This window comes from Grammomys surdaster, unplaced genomic scaffold (genome assembly GCF_004785775.1).
Source record: "Grammomys surdaster isolate TR1022 unplaced genomic scaffold, NIH_TR_1.0 127, whole genome shotgun sequence".
Lineage (NCBI taxonomy): Eukaryota > Metazoa > Chordata > Mammalia > Rodentia > Muridae > Grammomys > Grammomys surdaster.
Genome location: NW_021604585.1, coordinates 2,841,997 through 2,856,908, shown reverse-complemented (window position 1 = coordinate 2,856,908; position 14,912 = coordinate 2,841,997). Strand labels below are relative to the sequence as shown.

Below are 14,912 nucleotides of genomic sequence, written 5' to 3'. Positions count from 1 at the left end.
AGAGGCAGAGAGGCAGAGAGGCAGAGAGGCAGAGAGGCAGAGAGGCAGAGAGGCAGAGAGGCAGAGGCAGAGACAGATGGGCCTGAGTTTGAGGCCAGTCTGGTCTACAGAGCCAGTTCCTACATCGAGGGTTACACAAAGGAAGCCTGTCTCAGAAAAACAAACAAACAAACAAACAAACAAAAAACAAAAAAATGCTAGCTTTTTTCCTTAGCACAAGAAAACAAACCCAATCACCATATGCTCATTGGAAATTAGACTTTTAGGGGTGTGTGTGGTGCTGGGGTGCCAAGCCAGGGCCTTGTTTGTGGTTGCTAAATACGTATGCTTTCACTGAGCTGTACCCTGACTCTCACACATCAGATCGGAGACATTCACTTCTTACGCAAGTGAAAACTCATGAGGCTGGTGAGACAGGCAAGCGAGACGCTGGTATTACTCACCTGTGTGGATGCACATAGCAAGCAGGAGATGGACTGAGTAAGAAGCCAGGAGAGCAACTGACAGCAGCAGGAAGCTAAAATATAAAGAACACAGTTACGTTTCCCCAATCTTGCTTTTTCCTGATCTTTAATTTCTTCACAGTCATAGAGACTATCTCTGAGTAGCAGAACTACAGACATTAAAGAAATCACTGTTTTGTATTTACCAAGTTGTACTTAAGTCAAAATGAAGTGCTTTTAAAATGAAAAGAGAAATCAGAAAGAAATAAACTTTTCTTAAAACCTAAGTTCGTCACTTCGCACTGTCTGCTGACTGCAGTTCAGCACCCAATGATCTAAGTCTTCCCCTTTAAGGACTAATTTCCCTGTTCCAAGTCTCGCTGACTTCCTCCTGCCCCATTTCCCCAGCTCCCTCCCCTCCCAGTGATGTGGGCCCTTTAACCACGGCTTTACCTGTAATATCAAGCTGACTATTCCTGGGCTCTATGGAGCAGACACCTCTTTCCAACTCAACCCTCAAACAATGCAATTAACACATTTCTAAAAGCACAATCTAAACATCCTTGTAAACACCATGAAAACTAACAGCATAAATAATTCCTGCCTAATTCTCAGGAAGATCCCTACAGGACAGGCTTCTAGCAAATCCAGTGTCCCCAGTGCACCATACCAAAGGCACAGAAATCCTCTTTGTGAGTCACTTAATACTTACTGGTAAGTAGCAAGCAGTCAGGAAACTGACATCAGAGACCTCATAAAATTACAGGCTGACAACACCAAAGGGGACATTTGATTTGACACAGCAGGCCCACTGTCAGTGATACACACCTGCATGGAAAACTCCGGCATATAAAATGTGACTTTCTCAGAGAGTTTTTGGGGTGGGGGGAGGGCTCTCTGATTATGGGTTGCCTAATATGTTGCATATAGTTTTTAAAATTGCTGAGCATGGGAGCACATCCCACAACAAAAGCAAAGTGGGCTACTTAAAAGTGGGTTTTGCTTATTAAGACATTTGAGAACAAAGGGCAAAACTGAAGTGAGACTTTGCATTTTAAGTTGGTCTCTATTGACTAAACAAGCACTAGGACCTGGTGCTAGATGCTCAGAGATCTGGTTCTAAAGGATTTCATGCCTGAGCACAGAGGGAGACTTGCAAAATACAAAACCAGCGATGGCAGTAAAGCAACAAACATACAAAGCTATGTGGACAACAACGGCCTGGGTAACTTGCTGGGATACAGGAGACCCGCCTCCACAGGCTCACACCAGGGATACAGGAGACCCGCCCCCACAGGCTCACACCAGGGATACAGGAGAGCTGCCCCCACAGGCTCACACCAGGGACACAGGAGAGCCGCCCCCACAGGCTCACACCAGGGATACAGGAGACCCGCCCCCACAGGCTCACACCAGGGATACAGGAGAGCAGCCCCACAGGCTCACACCAAGCTCACTGAAGGCCTGATGAGCAGCTGGTGACCAAATCAGGAAGGGTTAGGAGGTATGTCTGTTCAGTGCCTCCTGTAGGTGGATCAGGAAAGTAGGCTCTCGTCCTCTGCTCCAGTGCCTGCCTCTCTGCAGCCTACCACAGTCCCACTACACTTCCCAGCATGATGACAATGCCCTCTGACACTGTGAGCAAGCCCCCAGTTAAATGCTTTCTTCTATAAGCTGCCTTGGTCATGGTGTGTAGTCACAACAATAGAACAGTACTAAGACACTGGCCCATAACCAACTCTTGAAAATAGGCACAGAACATAATGCCGGGCTCTAGTCGTTAAAAAAGTCTTATTTAACAGCAGAAGACAGGAGAAGGATATTTTATTTGCACTTAAAAAAATTCCTTTTAACTTGCATGACTGATAAGTTTTGATTCACATTGGCCAACCTGACACAAATAAGCCTGAATAAGAGACTTTTTTAAAATTATAAATTGGTTGTGGATCAAGTTTTTTTTTTAAAACCATTAGCCACATTTTTAGATTAACAAAAATCAACACCAGCTCTGTACCACACAATGATATCGAGGTTAACAATGAAGCCTTAGCGACAACATGGCCGTCCTCTTGTCACAGGGAACACGTTACTCATGTTTATGGTGAAGCTGGAGAAAGGAGACTACGCTGCCAGTCACATAAAGTGCAGCAGATGCTTCTACATCTAACACTGACTATCCACTAGGGATAAATAATGCAACCCTTAGTTCCTCTATTTATTATACTATCATACTGAATTTTTTAAAATCATGATTTTAGGGCATACTTTTTAATTGTTGTTGCTGTTGGTTTGTTTGTTTTTCGAAGCAGGGTCTCACTTGAACTTGTTTTTGTCTTGTTTTCTGTTTTTTTTTGTTTGTTTGTTTGCTTTTGTTTTGTTTTGTTTTTCGAGACAGGGTTTCTCTGTGTAGCCCTGGCTGTCCTGGAACTCACTCTGTAGACCAGGCTGGCCTCGAACTCAGAAATCCACCTGCCTCTGCCTCCCAAGTGCTGGGATTAAAGGCGTGCGCCACCACTGCCCGGCTGAGGAAGACCCTGGATTCCCGATCTTCCTGTCTCTACCTCCCAGCCACCAGCACCAGTCCTTCAGCTGCTTCAGAAAAGGCTTTCTTGTCACAGGCAATGCAGCTTCAGGTGTGTCCTGCTCCCTAAACACCTCCCCAGGGTCAAGATGTGTAAACTGATGTCGACGATCCTGGCTCTTGGGAGTGGGTGTGCTTATGGCTTAGTTTCAAAGAAAAAGTTAGAAAAGGGAAAATACAAAAATAAGAGTAGATTAAATTTTAAAAGCTTATAGAATAAGGACATAAAGAAAAGTTTTATACGGTATATGATATGTTTGTTTTTAAGGCTATTATAACAAGAATCAAAAAGTTTTAAAAAATGAAACAGAAGGCCTTTGAAACTACTTCTCTGGCTCCTCTCAGTCCAATCCAGGAACTGGTTTCTTCTTTCACTGAATCTTTTGCATGTTTTGATAAACGAATACCATTATATTACAACTGCTACAGCATTTACTATACTGGCATGTGGAATACACTATATTAGGCAAATTTTAGCCTAGGAGCAATAGGCTATACTGTATAGATGTGTGGAAGGCTTCAACATCTAGGTTTGTTTAGGTATACTCTATAAGGATCACCCAAAAATGAAACAGCATTGTACCACACTTCAGAAACTATTAGCCATGACTAATCCATTTGGTGCTGTCTCCCCCCTTTTGGTTAAACAATAACAATTCCTAAAATAAAGTAACCTGTTTTTCTAGATCCTTACCCTCTGTGCCCTATGGACCCCAGGAATGGCTTATCTATCACAAGACATCCTAACCGATTACCTTATCTCCAAAGCTTCCCCTAGCAACAACCTGCCAGAAAGGAAATATTTTCAGTGGCCTTTGCTTTCTTTTTTGTGCCCTATAACTACTACAGCCTATAAGCCAACAGGTTCTGATTCTTATACCAGAGTCCCGATTTGCAGGTGCTGTTTCAAATAAAGCCCATGCTATCTATTTTAGAGCCATGGGTTCCCTTCCAGAGTTTCCTACAAGAATGCCCATCCTCTCAAACAATGCATGACTGAATATAACATTCCTCCAAACCACAGACTAGTTAGGCACAGGGGGAACAAAACAGCACTAAAACCTCAGAAATGATCCAACTAGAAACTGTAGACTGGTAACTTATGGAATCAAAATTCCTTATCAAAATGGAAGCGTGATGATAAAATATGAAAACAGGCCTCACCTAAATCCAAGGATACCCGTATTAGCCATCACATAAGCCAAGCCAAGAATGCCGCTTCCCATGATGGCGTTCATCACATTAAAGACAGAGAGACCAAACGAAGCACCCGGGGATCCCTGCCTGCGAGGTTCCTGTAAACACACCATTTAACCACATTAGACGTCTGGAGGAGGAAGCTAAAGTATGTCGAGACATCACTGACAAATCATGGAGCCCGTCTACAAACTTGAGGATTTGTGTGAACGCTAACTAACCAGGATGTGCCTTAGTTCTTCTGTTCACATAACACAGGCTCGAGTCATTTGAGAAGAGGGAATCCAACTGGGAGAATGCCCTCAAGAGACTGGCCTGTGGGCAAACCTGGGGGTGGGAGGACTTTCCTGACTGCTGTGAAACAACACAGCCTGTTTTAGGTGGTAGCATCCTAAGCAGGCCTTCCTGAGGATGATGGAAAGAAAACTGAGCGAGCCAGAAGGAGCAAGTCACTATGTCCTCCATGTCCTCCGTTTCAGCTTCTGCCTCCAGATCCCAGCTCTGACTTCCCCTCAAGATGGATGGTAGCTGTAAGATGAAAGAAACCCTTCCCTTCCCAAGTTGCTTTCCGTCATAGTTGTTATCACACCAAGAGAAAGCAAATTTGGACACAACACTTGCTCCTTCCCCTTTATTTTGACCCACTGGTAAAACTCGAGGATCTTGTCTTCCAGGAAAACTACCTCCTTCAGTACAGGGCCCAGGCCGGCTGCAGTAAGAGCCATGTGACATCAAGAGATCAAGATAGGGTAAGCACAGGGTGGAGACCAAGAGAAGGAACAGGCCTCGGCTCACATGCTTCCTGAAAAATCCCAGTGTCAGCATGGAACTTCTGTCCGTAAGGCTTCCTCCCCAAGTACTAGGACTGCAAAACTAATCTTTTATTTATATACCTAATGAATTAAGTCCTCCCAGCAAGAAGGATGATCAGAAATTACTTACAGGGATAACATAAGCAAAATCATCAGCGGTTACAGTCCAGGGAATCAGTTAAAAAGCGAGGATTGGAAAATAGCTCTGAGTTAGGGCGCTTTTCTAGTATGTCCAAGGTCCTGGGCTGCACATTCGGGATCCAAGGGAGGTGCGGAGGCCCCCGGGGCACACACAGCCCACTACACCGGCTTTAGGTTAAGGATGAACTATGTGCACATTACCAGAGACCTCTCTTCATCTTTACTTACAGGGACTTCTGCATTAAAATATAGCTCACCTTTCCCCATGATTAGATCCAGAAAAGAAACATCTTGTGATGTTCTTGCAAAGACCTCACAAGGCTACAGAAAACAGAGGCGACAAAGACACAAAACAGCGGTGAGTGACAAAACTCTGGCTCATCCAGCCAGTGTTCCAAGCCTGACTATTGACTGAGTGCTCCATGCTGCTGCCACATTCCAAACTCGGCTGAGGTCAGTGGTTCGGGCCCCACCCCAGGGTCAGTTCCCTCCAGATCTAGACTCTTCTTGCAAACTCTGGAAGATGCCGAAGCGCAGTAGCCCTGCGTAGCCAGCGAAGCCCACTTACGTTGCTTAGCAACGGACTCCACTCTTCTGCAGCCACCGCCTCCTCCGGCTGCTGGACAGAGACGTACCAGCCGGGCTCGGTTTGGATGCTGTCCCGGGACGCCTGCATGGTGCTCCGCGACCAACAGCTAAATAAATCAGCGAGCCGCTTCCCCTAGCCTTAAGCGCCTCGGCAGAGCGGCTTCAAGGGCGGAGCTACGGGCTTGGCCCTTCCGGGATCCCGTAGCAAATCGCGACCCGGAAGAGAGGCTCCGAGTCCTTAAGGGTCCGACCGTACTTGGCCTCTGTGGCCAACAGTGATGACGTCACCATCCGTAGAAGACCCATTTCCGAGCTGCACCAGAGCATGAGGTGAGGGTTCGGTCTTAAGCCGGTAGCCTCGGCTGACTGTGGACCTGGAAAGCTGCAGCTGGTGAGGGGGCCGTAGTGTCCTGGGTGATGCAAAAGACCCGACGATACTGCGGTGGGACCCGTGCTCTCCTTTCTCGCCCAAGGAGAGCAAAAAGGCCACCAGGCCATTCATCTCATTGTCCACCGGCCGCTAAGCCAAGGCCGGAGCCCTTGGTAAGGGGGCTGGTCAAACGTATGGTGAGGACTGGTGTAGCTCAGTGGTAGAAGGATTGGCTAGCATGAGTAATGCCCAGGATTAAGTTCCCAGTACCACAAAAATCTTTTCATGGTTTTTATCCACATTTTACAAGTGGAAAACGGACACCTACATTTACACAGTGTCAGTAAACTAGCACTCAGTGCTAGTTCATTAAATACTAGTGTAAACCTAAACTTCATTGTTTATATTGTAGGGTTCTGTAACAGGATCCTTTACCATGTACTTGATATTTTAAAAGATGAAATGAATCACTAGTACTGTGCTTCAAACAACACAGTAAAGCTTTGTTATCAAAATACTAAAGCTTTTAGGTATAGGCATGGCATAGAGCAGTGCAGTATGAAAGCCATCCTAACAGTATGCTGAGATCATGTGGAAAGGGACAAATCTCGTGTCCAGACGAGCCTGGAGGATGACCTTAACTTCTGATCTCCTGCTTTCTGAGTGCCTGCACCACCATGCCCAGGTTATATCATGCTGAAAGCCCATGAATTAGCATGTGCATTCTAGATACATGCTCTTCCAACTAAGCTGTACCCCCAGCTTTAAGGTCATTCTTAACCAAGATTTTTTGATTTTTTTGAGGACTGGTCTCAAATGCATGCCAGGCTGGCCTTGAACTTCTAATCCTCTGTTTCCTAATGCTGACATTACAGGTAGGCACCACCATGCCTGATACTGTGTGGTGCTGGCGATGACCCCAAGGCCTAATGTGTGCTAGGCAAGCTTTCTCCCTGTGAGCTACGTTTAAGACCTTAATGGACTTAAGCCTTGCTGAGCCACTGAGCAGCCACATAACTTGGGGTGATTAGCCTACCTACCCCTTAGCTCACAAACTTCATAACACAGCTTTGGATACAACAACCTGTAAAAATAAGATCCCACAAGAATATCCTAGTAAATACTGCCATTGGTGGCTTTATATATAGTGATCATTGCATTTAGAGATGCCCCTTTCACACTTCCTATCCTTTGTGTGTTCTGTAGGAAATTGTGAGCAGAGTTCTTTGGGTACAGGGAGGCTGCTAGCCCACTAATCTTTCTGTTCTAGGGGAAAATAGACTGAAGATGCAAATGTATTGTTTTCCAGGGACAATGATCATTCTGACCATTCGGGGCAAGAGAGACTGCCCTCCCTTGCCCTCCAAACCTTTTGTCAGTCCTTGGCAAGTGACTTGAAAGAGAAAGAGACTATATTTTCATTCTCAAAAGCCACTGTGAATGTGCTCTCATGTAGCTTGATGGTGGTTTTTTTTTTTGTTTTTGATATTTTCCCTAGAATCTTATGGAAGCCATTTGGATTCTCAAGACGACTTCTGCAAGCAAAATGGTGTCTCCCCAGTGAACCAATATTGTTTACACTGACAAGGAAGACACTGGTGCTGAGACTTACGAAAGCAACTACTATTTTTTGGTTGGATCAAAGACAAGGATTCTCAACCATGCCAGAAATAGAAGCAGACGTGAGAGATAGTGATTTATTTTCACCACCCTCTGGTGTTAGAGGAATGACAGAACTTGATAGAACAGCTTTTAAAAAGACAGTGTCCATTCCTGTGCTTAAAGCAAAGAAAGAAGTAATCAACAGATTGATGCGAGCCCTCAGGAGAATAGCCCTGCAACGCCCGGGCATAAAGCGGGTGATCGAGGATCCTAAGGACGAAGACAGTAGGCTGATCATGTTGGATCCCTACAGGATGCTTACTGCTGATTCCTTTGACAAAGCAGAACTCAGTGTGTTAAAAGAACTTGATGTCAGCCCACAGTTAGCCCAGTACAACTTGGAACTAACATATGAAAATTTTAAGTCAGAAGAGATTTTGAGAGCTGTGCTTCCTGAGGGTCAAGATGTGACCTCTGGATTCAGCAGGGTTGGACATATTGCACACCTGAATCTCCGGGATCATCAGCTGCCATTCAAGCATTTAATTGGTAGGTGGATTATAGTCAGATTCATATTCTAGAAAAAAAATGACATTCTAATTTTAGTGCTTATTTTTTTAAATGCTAATTTAAAGAAGCAGGGTAGGTTAGTTTTTATTTGAAACCAAATCATAAGCACCTTCCCCCTTTTTGAAAAGCATTTTGAAGTATCTTCTTTGTAGTCACAGTGTTGGTAGAGACTTTGGGCCTCTACATACACACACAAACACACACACACACACGCACATACACACACACAAACACACACATCCTAACCTCTTTGTTATATTGAACAAAATCCTTTTGGTCCAAAAAGCCATTAGGCCTTTGGGACAATGGTCAGTATGAGGTTTTGAAATTTGGTGTTTCAAATATACAATACTAATGACTTAACTAGTAATTTAGCTACTTAAGCTGCTTCTTTATGTTAAGCACTTTAACGCTTTTTAAAGTACTCCTAGCCTTTTAGAAACTGCTATGTACACCCTACTATTGTAGCTCCAGGGAAACTCAAGGCCTTTATTCTTTGGCTGGAAGGATAATCAAAATCATTTTATATAAATATTTGTTGTACATGCATTCTGTAGGTTACTTTTTAATACAGTAATTTTCAAAATGTGTGAGAATTATTCCCAGCTTTAAAATGTAGCTTTCAGTGCTCTGCATCGATTAGACTTGATAACGCTACTCTGCCTCCTCTTTTTATTGACAGAAGACATTAATACTGCACAGTGGTGACCTGCAGGTGGGGACCCAGCTCAGGGTCAGATGTGGGCTTTCACATAATACCTGCTACTCTGACTCAAAACTTTGTTTCTCATAAAATGGTGGTGGTGTGCAAGGGTTAAAAGTGAGACATTTCTATCTGGGGACATGGCTCAGTGGCCTTACCAAGGAAGACCAAAGCCCTAAGGCTTTCCTATGGAACTATAGAATTGCTGCTAATGTTTTAAAATTTCATTTAAAACTAACCTTTATATCTTAGAAGTTAATGAAAGGGAACCCATCCATGAGTATATGGGCCGCACAAACTGGACTTGACAGGTGGGACACAAAGTTGAGTGGGGTAGGGTGTGGTTGGGAGGAGTTGGGGGAGAGGGTTCATAGCTTCAAAAAGTTTTAATTGAGTTCAGGTATGATAAGCAGAACTCAATAAGGCGGCTATTGGTTATTTTACATATTCTGAATTCTGATAATCTCATTGTATTTCAGTGAATTTATAGTCAGTACATTTTACTAACTTAAAGATGGTGTTCTTTCCTTATAAAATGAGAACATAGATGTCTATAAAATTTCCAAGTGTCGACAAAAGATGCAGTAACAGTAAGTCATTTCTGATGTCTATGATTGCCTTTGTGCCTTTCTGCTATGGTAAGTGTTTGACTAACAGATCAATTTAAGTAGGAGAACATTTTCATTTAGGTCAGCCTCTGAAGAACCCGTGTCCTCGGCTGCAAACATTGCTTGCTGACACACATTTCTAAACTGTAGGCATTTGCTTCAGACCCACAGCAAAAGAACCCTTGGCTGTGGAGCCAGCAAACGTATGACTTTCTCTGCTAGTGTTTCTGAGGCCATTTGCTGTGAGCATCGTCATAGCTTCTCATTCCATTGTCAGTGTCATATGGTCAGCCCTTTTGCTTTTATTTTAGAATAGTTAAGGAAAATGTGGAAAACAATAGACCACAAGTTCTCAAAAAAAATTTTAAAGGTATCCATAAATTTTCCGTATGTACTTTGATTTTAGAATTATGGGCAGAGTTATACATACCAAGTACAGTTTTAATTTGTAAACCAAAAGAAAATGTAATTCATTTATGTTAAATCATGAATTTTCACCTTTTAGGCCAAGTTATGGTTGACAAAAACCCAGGAATCACCTCAGCAGTAAATAAAACCAGCAACATTGACAATACTTACCGAAATTTCCAAATGGAAGTTCTGTGTGGAGAGGAGAACATGCTGACCAAGGTACCACACTGTTTACAACTCCAAGTGAACAGCCGGACTGATGCTTAGAATCAGGACAGCGCAGATTCATAATGTGGTTGAAGTGTAGTGTGTGACTCTGAGCAACCTCTATCTTCACAGAGACGCTAAGAGGATTTGGTTGAATTCTACTAAAGTGATATATTGGAACAGTCCTTCAGTAAAGAGTTTTAGCTCCCTATGGATTGAAATAAACTGCCCGTGGACAGTTAAGTGACAGAACAAGCCATGGAGCAGTGTGCAAAATGTTCTTAAAACACTTCACCTGCCAGGTTATTCCTGGGACACTTTGAGGGCAGAAACTTAAACATTTCCAGCACTGGCCTGAGCATCCTGTTTAGTCAGAGGGGAGACATATACCTAAATGAAATTAAGGCCCCAGGAAACAGAAGAAAGATGCATCAGATTTGTGTAAGTTAGGAACTTTCTGGTCTTTGATTTTTTTGTTCATAAGTTAGGAACTTTCTGGTCTTTGATTCTTTGTTCATAAAATGAGGGGCTTGATATGTCTAATTTATAGACATGAAATGTACAAAATTTTAGTAATTGTCTAAAAACATAGAATATCTCAAATTCTAATGATGCTTCGATCATGTCTCCCTTTTGCTGTGGAGGGCTCTTGCTTGTTGTGTGGAAGTGCTCTACAGCGGGGAGGGTTCAGATGGTTCCTGTTGTTTTCTTTCTCTATATGGCGACAGAAAGCCAGTTAGTTGGCCTTTCTGCAAAATTCCTTATGTGAATTGGAATCAGCTTTAAGACCCTTTAAAATGTGAACAACTGTTTGACTTTGGAGAGCTGGCTTTTCTCATGGAAAAAGGTGAATGCAAGATACTTACTGGCCCCAGAAATGGTATAAACACCAGGATTCTAATCAAAATGTTTTTAAATGAAGTTACTTGCTCCCATGATACATGTATGCACTCATGTGTACATAACCTATCCGGTTTCTGTGGACAGATTTAAAATCCAGTAAGATTAACTAAAAACATGATACCCTTTGTAGGTTCGAGAAAACAACTACACATATGAGTTTGATTTCTCTAAAGTCTACTGGAATCCTCGTCTCTCTACTGAACACGGCCGGATCACTGAACTTCTCAACCCTGGAGATGTCTTGTTTGATGTTTTTGCTGGGGTTGGGCCCTTTGCCATTCCAGCCGCAAGGAAAAACTGCACGGTGTTTGCCAATGATCTCAATCCTGAGTCCCATAAATGGCTGTTGCACAATTGTAAGCTGAATAAAGTTGACCAGAAAGTGAAAGTCTTTAACATGGATGGAAAAGACTTCCTCCAAGGGCCAGTCAGAGAAGAGTTAATGCTTCAGCTAGGACTGTCAACTGAAGCAAAACCCTCTGTCCACATTGTCATGAACTTGCCAGCAAAGGCCATAGAGTTTCTCAGTGTTTTCAGATCACTTTTGGATGGGCAGCCATGCAGCACGGAGCTCCTCCCCACAGTGCACTGTTACTGCTTCTCCAAAGATAGTGACCCTGCTAAGGATGCTCGGCAGCGGGCGGAAGCTGCGCTGGGCGTTTCCTTGGAGGCCAGGAGCTCAGTTCACCTTGTAAGGAATGTGGCCCCTAACAAGGAGATGCTGTGTGTCACCTTCCAGATTCCCGCCGCTACACTCTACAGGAGCCAAGCCCTCAGGCCACGTGAGTTCTTCACAATGAAATGTGGAGTATGCTACCCTTAACATGGCTTGTGAGTGTGTGTGTGTGTGTGTGTGCACGTATGCGCTCGTGTTCTTAGGTGTGTACATTTGTAAGTGGGGAAATCAAACTAGTTCCAATCATTTTGTTTGTGACTCCCTTGCCACTTAGTGTAGAATAGTTTAGAACTTTTAGCAAGGTATGTGGTTTAGTCGAATAGAAGGCTTATTTTGTTAAAACAATAAATCCATAGCAATATTCATTAAGTTGAATGAATAAAAGCAAATCTTAAAATCTTTTCTAAAAAAGTGTATGCAACTGTTAAAAATGCTCTAAAATGGGTTTTCTGAATTTGTTACAGAGAATGACCAAGAGCCACCTCTTAAACGGCAGAAGACAGGTAATCCCTTCTCAGGAGAACCACAGATCGCATCGGATTCTTAGTTGAAATGTTTTCTCCATCTCCCCAGCAGACTTTATGTAAAGAAGTACAATGTATAAGATATTGTAAACTTTAACTCCCAGATTATTTGTTATAAGCCCTTATGAACTAAAATAAGATGAACCTATCTTGGGTATAGACTGGTTTATGTCTCCATCTGCTTTTCCTTTCCTTTTTCTTTATTATTTTTGTGGCAGGATCTGTGTAACTCAGGGCTTGGCACTCGGCCCTCCTGCTTCGGCCTCCCCGCTGTTGGAATCTCAGGCGTGCACCACTATGATTTGGCATAATTTTAAAACAGAATTGGGACGGGCCAGTCAGGTGGCGGCTCACTGGGTAAAGGTACTCGCTGCCAAGACTGATGGCCTGAGCTTGCCCTGGAACCAACGTGGAAAAGAAGAAATTCCTGAAAGCTTTCTTCTGATCTCATATATGCACCAAAGTTCTCATGCATACACATGCACAAAATAAGTGAACAAATTAATAAACTTAGAAAACTATGTAAGGATTTTATAATTCAAGTTATTTCTATTTTTATTAGATAAATGTACTTTTAACAGTGTCTATCTCTTGGAAAGATAGTTGTTGAAGACAGAGTAATTCTATTCTGCTTAACCTGGAAGACATTTAACTACATTATAGTTATTAGTATAAGAATGTAATTATATAACTTCTCTGTAAAAGTAATTCAAAATTAAATCATGTAGCTGAGGCATAAAAAAAATGACATCTTCCAGGCCAAGTCTGGACATACTGGTCTAGAGTATGAAGACACCTTTAATGTAAAACAGCCGGAGTGGAATCATTCATACAACTGACATTTGAATCAAAATATCCTATTTTATACACTTCACTCTATCAAAAATTAAAACTTTTTTTTTAAATTAAAACATTTCTATCCTCACACAAATTAGCAGTAGCTTTCTTTGAAGCTCTGTATTTTGGGGGTATTGGTGCAAATGCCAAGGGAATGCTTCCTTAATAAACTGTTTACTGAAGTTAAGGCACTTCTACCAATAAAGTTAGAACCTATTCATGTGCTCTGTAATGACAAATATGAGGAAAGTAAGCTAATCCTCTCAGAAATGCCTTCCTACTCCTCCCAGAAGCCAGGGTTGCCAAATAAAATTGCAGTACCAGGTGTGGGACGCCTCCCCTCAAGTTGTTAATCAGAGGTGTGCTAGAGACTCCTAAAAAGTAGAGGCTTTGCCTTTGCTGACCAGAACTCAATGATAAGACTATTGCTAGAGATAGCCCCTCATTTTGTCTTGAGACATGGAGGAATGTAGCTGATGGCAGGAAGCTTCTCCTGCTGACTGCCTTTCATAGCACCAGATGATGCGGCCTGGGCTGTTGTAGGTGTGGGGGCCATGTCAATAGTTTGACTCAGAAGGAAACAATAACGAGCAGGCTGGTAAGATACGCTCAAAAGGTGATGGTGACATGAATGCTAATGGGGTAACTAACAACTTTTCGACTGGGGTTAAGGCCTGCTCCATAGGAGGAAAAGGCTTACTTGGCACTATATGTCTAAGAACCAGAATTAGGGAATTCACCGGTATCAAGGGGTAAACCTACTATTATTCTGCTAAACAGACATCAAACGTCCTCTAAACGCCAATCTCTATACCCAGATAATCAGCACAAAAGTTTCTTTGTGTAATGGATGGTAACTAAAGCAGATCCTTGTTGGTGTGACATTTAGAAAACGGTACCCAGTCTGGGGAATTGAGAGCCCACATGAAGGAATTGAAATCGGGAATCAAGCTACAGGAGTTGGTGCCCTGCCTTCCAGGGATACCATGTGGTTCACCACGGCAGCCTGGGCCTCAGGGAAGAAAAGCTGCACCGGTACAGAGGCTCGCCTCAGCGATTGCTTCCATCTGGGCTGGGGCCAGCACAACTGCGGCCATCACGAAGACGCTGGAGCACTGTGCGCAGGCCCAGAGGAACTGGGACTCCAACAGGATGGTTCTGAGACCACCTGAATGCCCAGTCCTCTGCCCAGAGATGGGCACCTCCGTCTGGCCAGTGGAACCCACCGATGTGAGGGGCGCGTAGAACTTTTCCTAGGTCAACAATGGGGCACTGTTTGCGATGATGCCTGGGACCTACAGGCAGCCATTGTCCTGTGCCGTCAGCTGGGATGTGGCCAGGCTCTGGCAGCCCCAGGCGAGGCCCACTTTGCCCCAGGCTGAGGCCCAATCCTCTTGGACAATGTCAAATGCCGAGGAGATGAGAGCACCTTGCTACTGTGCTCTCACATCCGCTGGGATGTCCACAACTGTGACCACAGCGAGGATGCCAGTGTCCTGTGCCAGCCATTGTGACCTAGATGGCTCTGCACTCCATACCATATCAAAGGAGCCAATGGGGAACTGCCTCTCCTTTTCCAGGATGTCTTCCTTTGATAGCTCCAGTCCCTGGTTCCCCTTTCTCCCCGTGCATGGGAGAGATGCAGTACCTGCTCTAATCCTCTTACTGTGTGGCCTGAGACTGCTACCACCTGCTGAAGGCCCAATAGTGAACATAGCAGTGTTTTGCTCAGTCAAAAC

The 14,912-nt window shown here is 43.7% G+C and overlaps 2 protein-coding genes across 3 annotated transcripts in view; one reads left to right on the top strand and one right to left on the bottom strand.

The window, feature by feature from the left end:
- The window catches only part of Slc38a6 (solute carrier family 38 member 6), a 57,212-nt gene extending 51,357 nt beyond the window's left edge, over nucleotides 1-5,855 (bottom strand). Inside the window, exons 1-3 of the mRNA XM_028789632.1 lie at nucleotides 5,743-5,855; nucleotides 4,189-4,319; nucleotides 444-517 (exon numbers count right to left, since the gene is read on the bottom strand). Of these exons, the coding sequence (XP_028645465.1) occupies nucleotides 444-517; nucleotides 4,189-4,319; nucleotides 5,743-5,850 (313 nt within the window). The 5' untranslated portion in view covers nucleotides 5,851-5,855. The remainder of the gene's footprint in view (nucleotides 1-443; nucleotides 518-4,188; nucleotides 4,320-5,742) is intronic.
- Nucleotides 5,856-6,004: 149 nt separating this feature from the next.
- On the top strand, nucleotides 6,005-12,484 carry Trmt5 (tRNA methyltransferase 5). 2 transcript variants are annotated; one of them, XM_028789410.1, is made up of 5 exons: nucleotides 6,005-6,092; nucleotides 7,631-8,283; nucleotides 10,121-10,245; nucleotides 11,267-11,918; nucleotides 12,277-12,484. In XM_028789410.1, exons 1-5 carry the CDS (start codon nucleotides 6,088-6,090, stop codon nucleotides 12,357-12,359), a joined length of 1,518 nt encoding a protein of 505 aa, XP_028645243.1. In that variant the 5' UTR covers nucleotides 6,005-6,087; the 3' UTR covers nucleotides 12,360-12,484. The 2 variants fall into 2 exon arrangements, with proteins under 2 accessions (XP_028645243.1, XP_028645250.1); XM_028789417.1 differs by lacking the exon at nucleotides 6,005-6,092 and adding an exon at nucleotides 6,222-6,305.
- The last annotated feature ends 2,428 nt before the right edge of the window (nucleotides 12,485-14,912 follow it).

Excerpts from the sequence above, each read along its gene's own strand:
- Trmt5 (XM_028789410.1), top strand. Across the intron at positions 8,284-10,120 it reads GCCATTCAAGCATTTAATTG|GCCAAGTTATGGTTGACAAA; the intron begins GTAGGTGGATTA and ends TTCACCTTTTAG. Across the intron at positions 11,919-12,276 it reads GAGCCAAGCCCTCAGGCCAC|AGAATGACCAAGAGCCACCT; the intron begins GTGAGTTCTTCA and ends AATTTGTTACAG.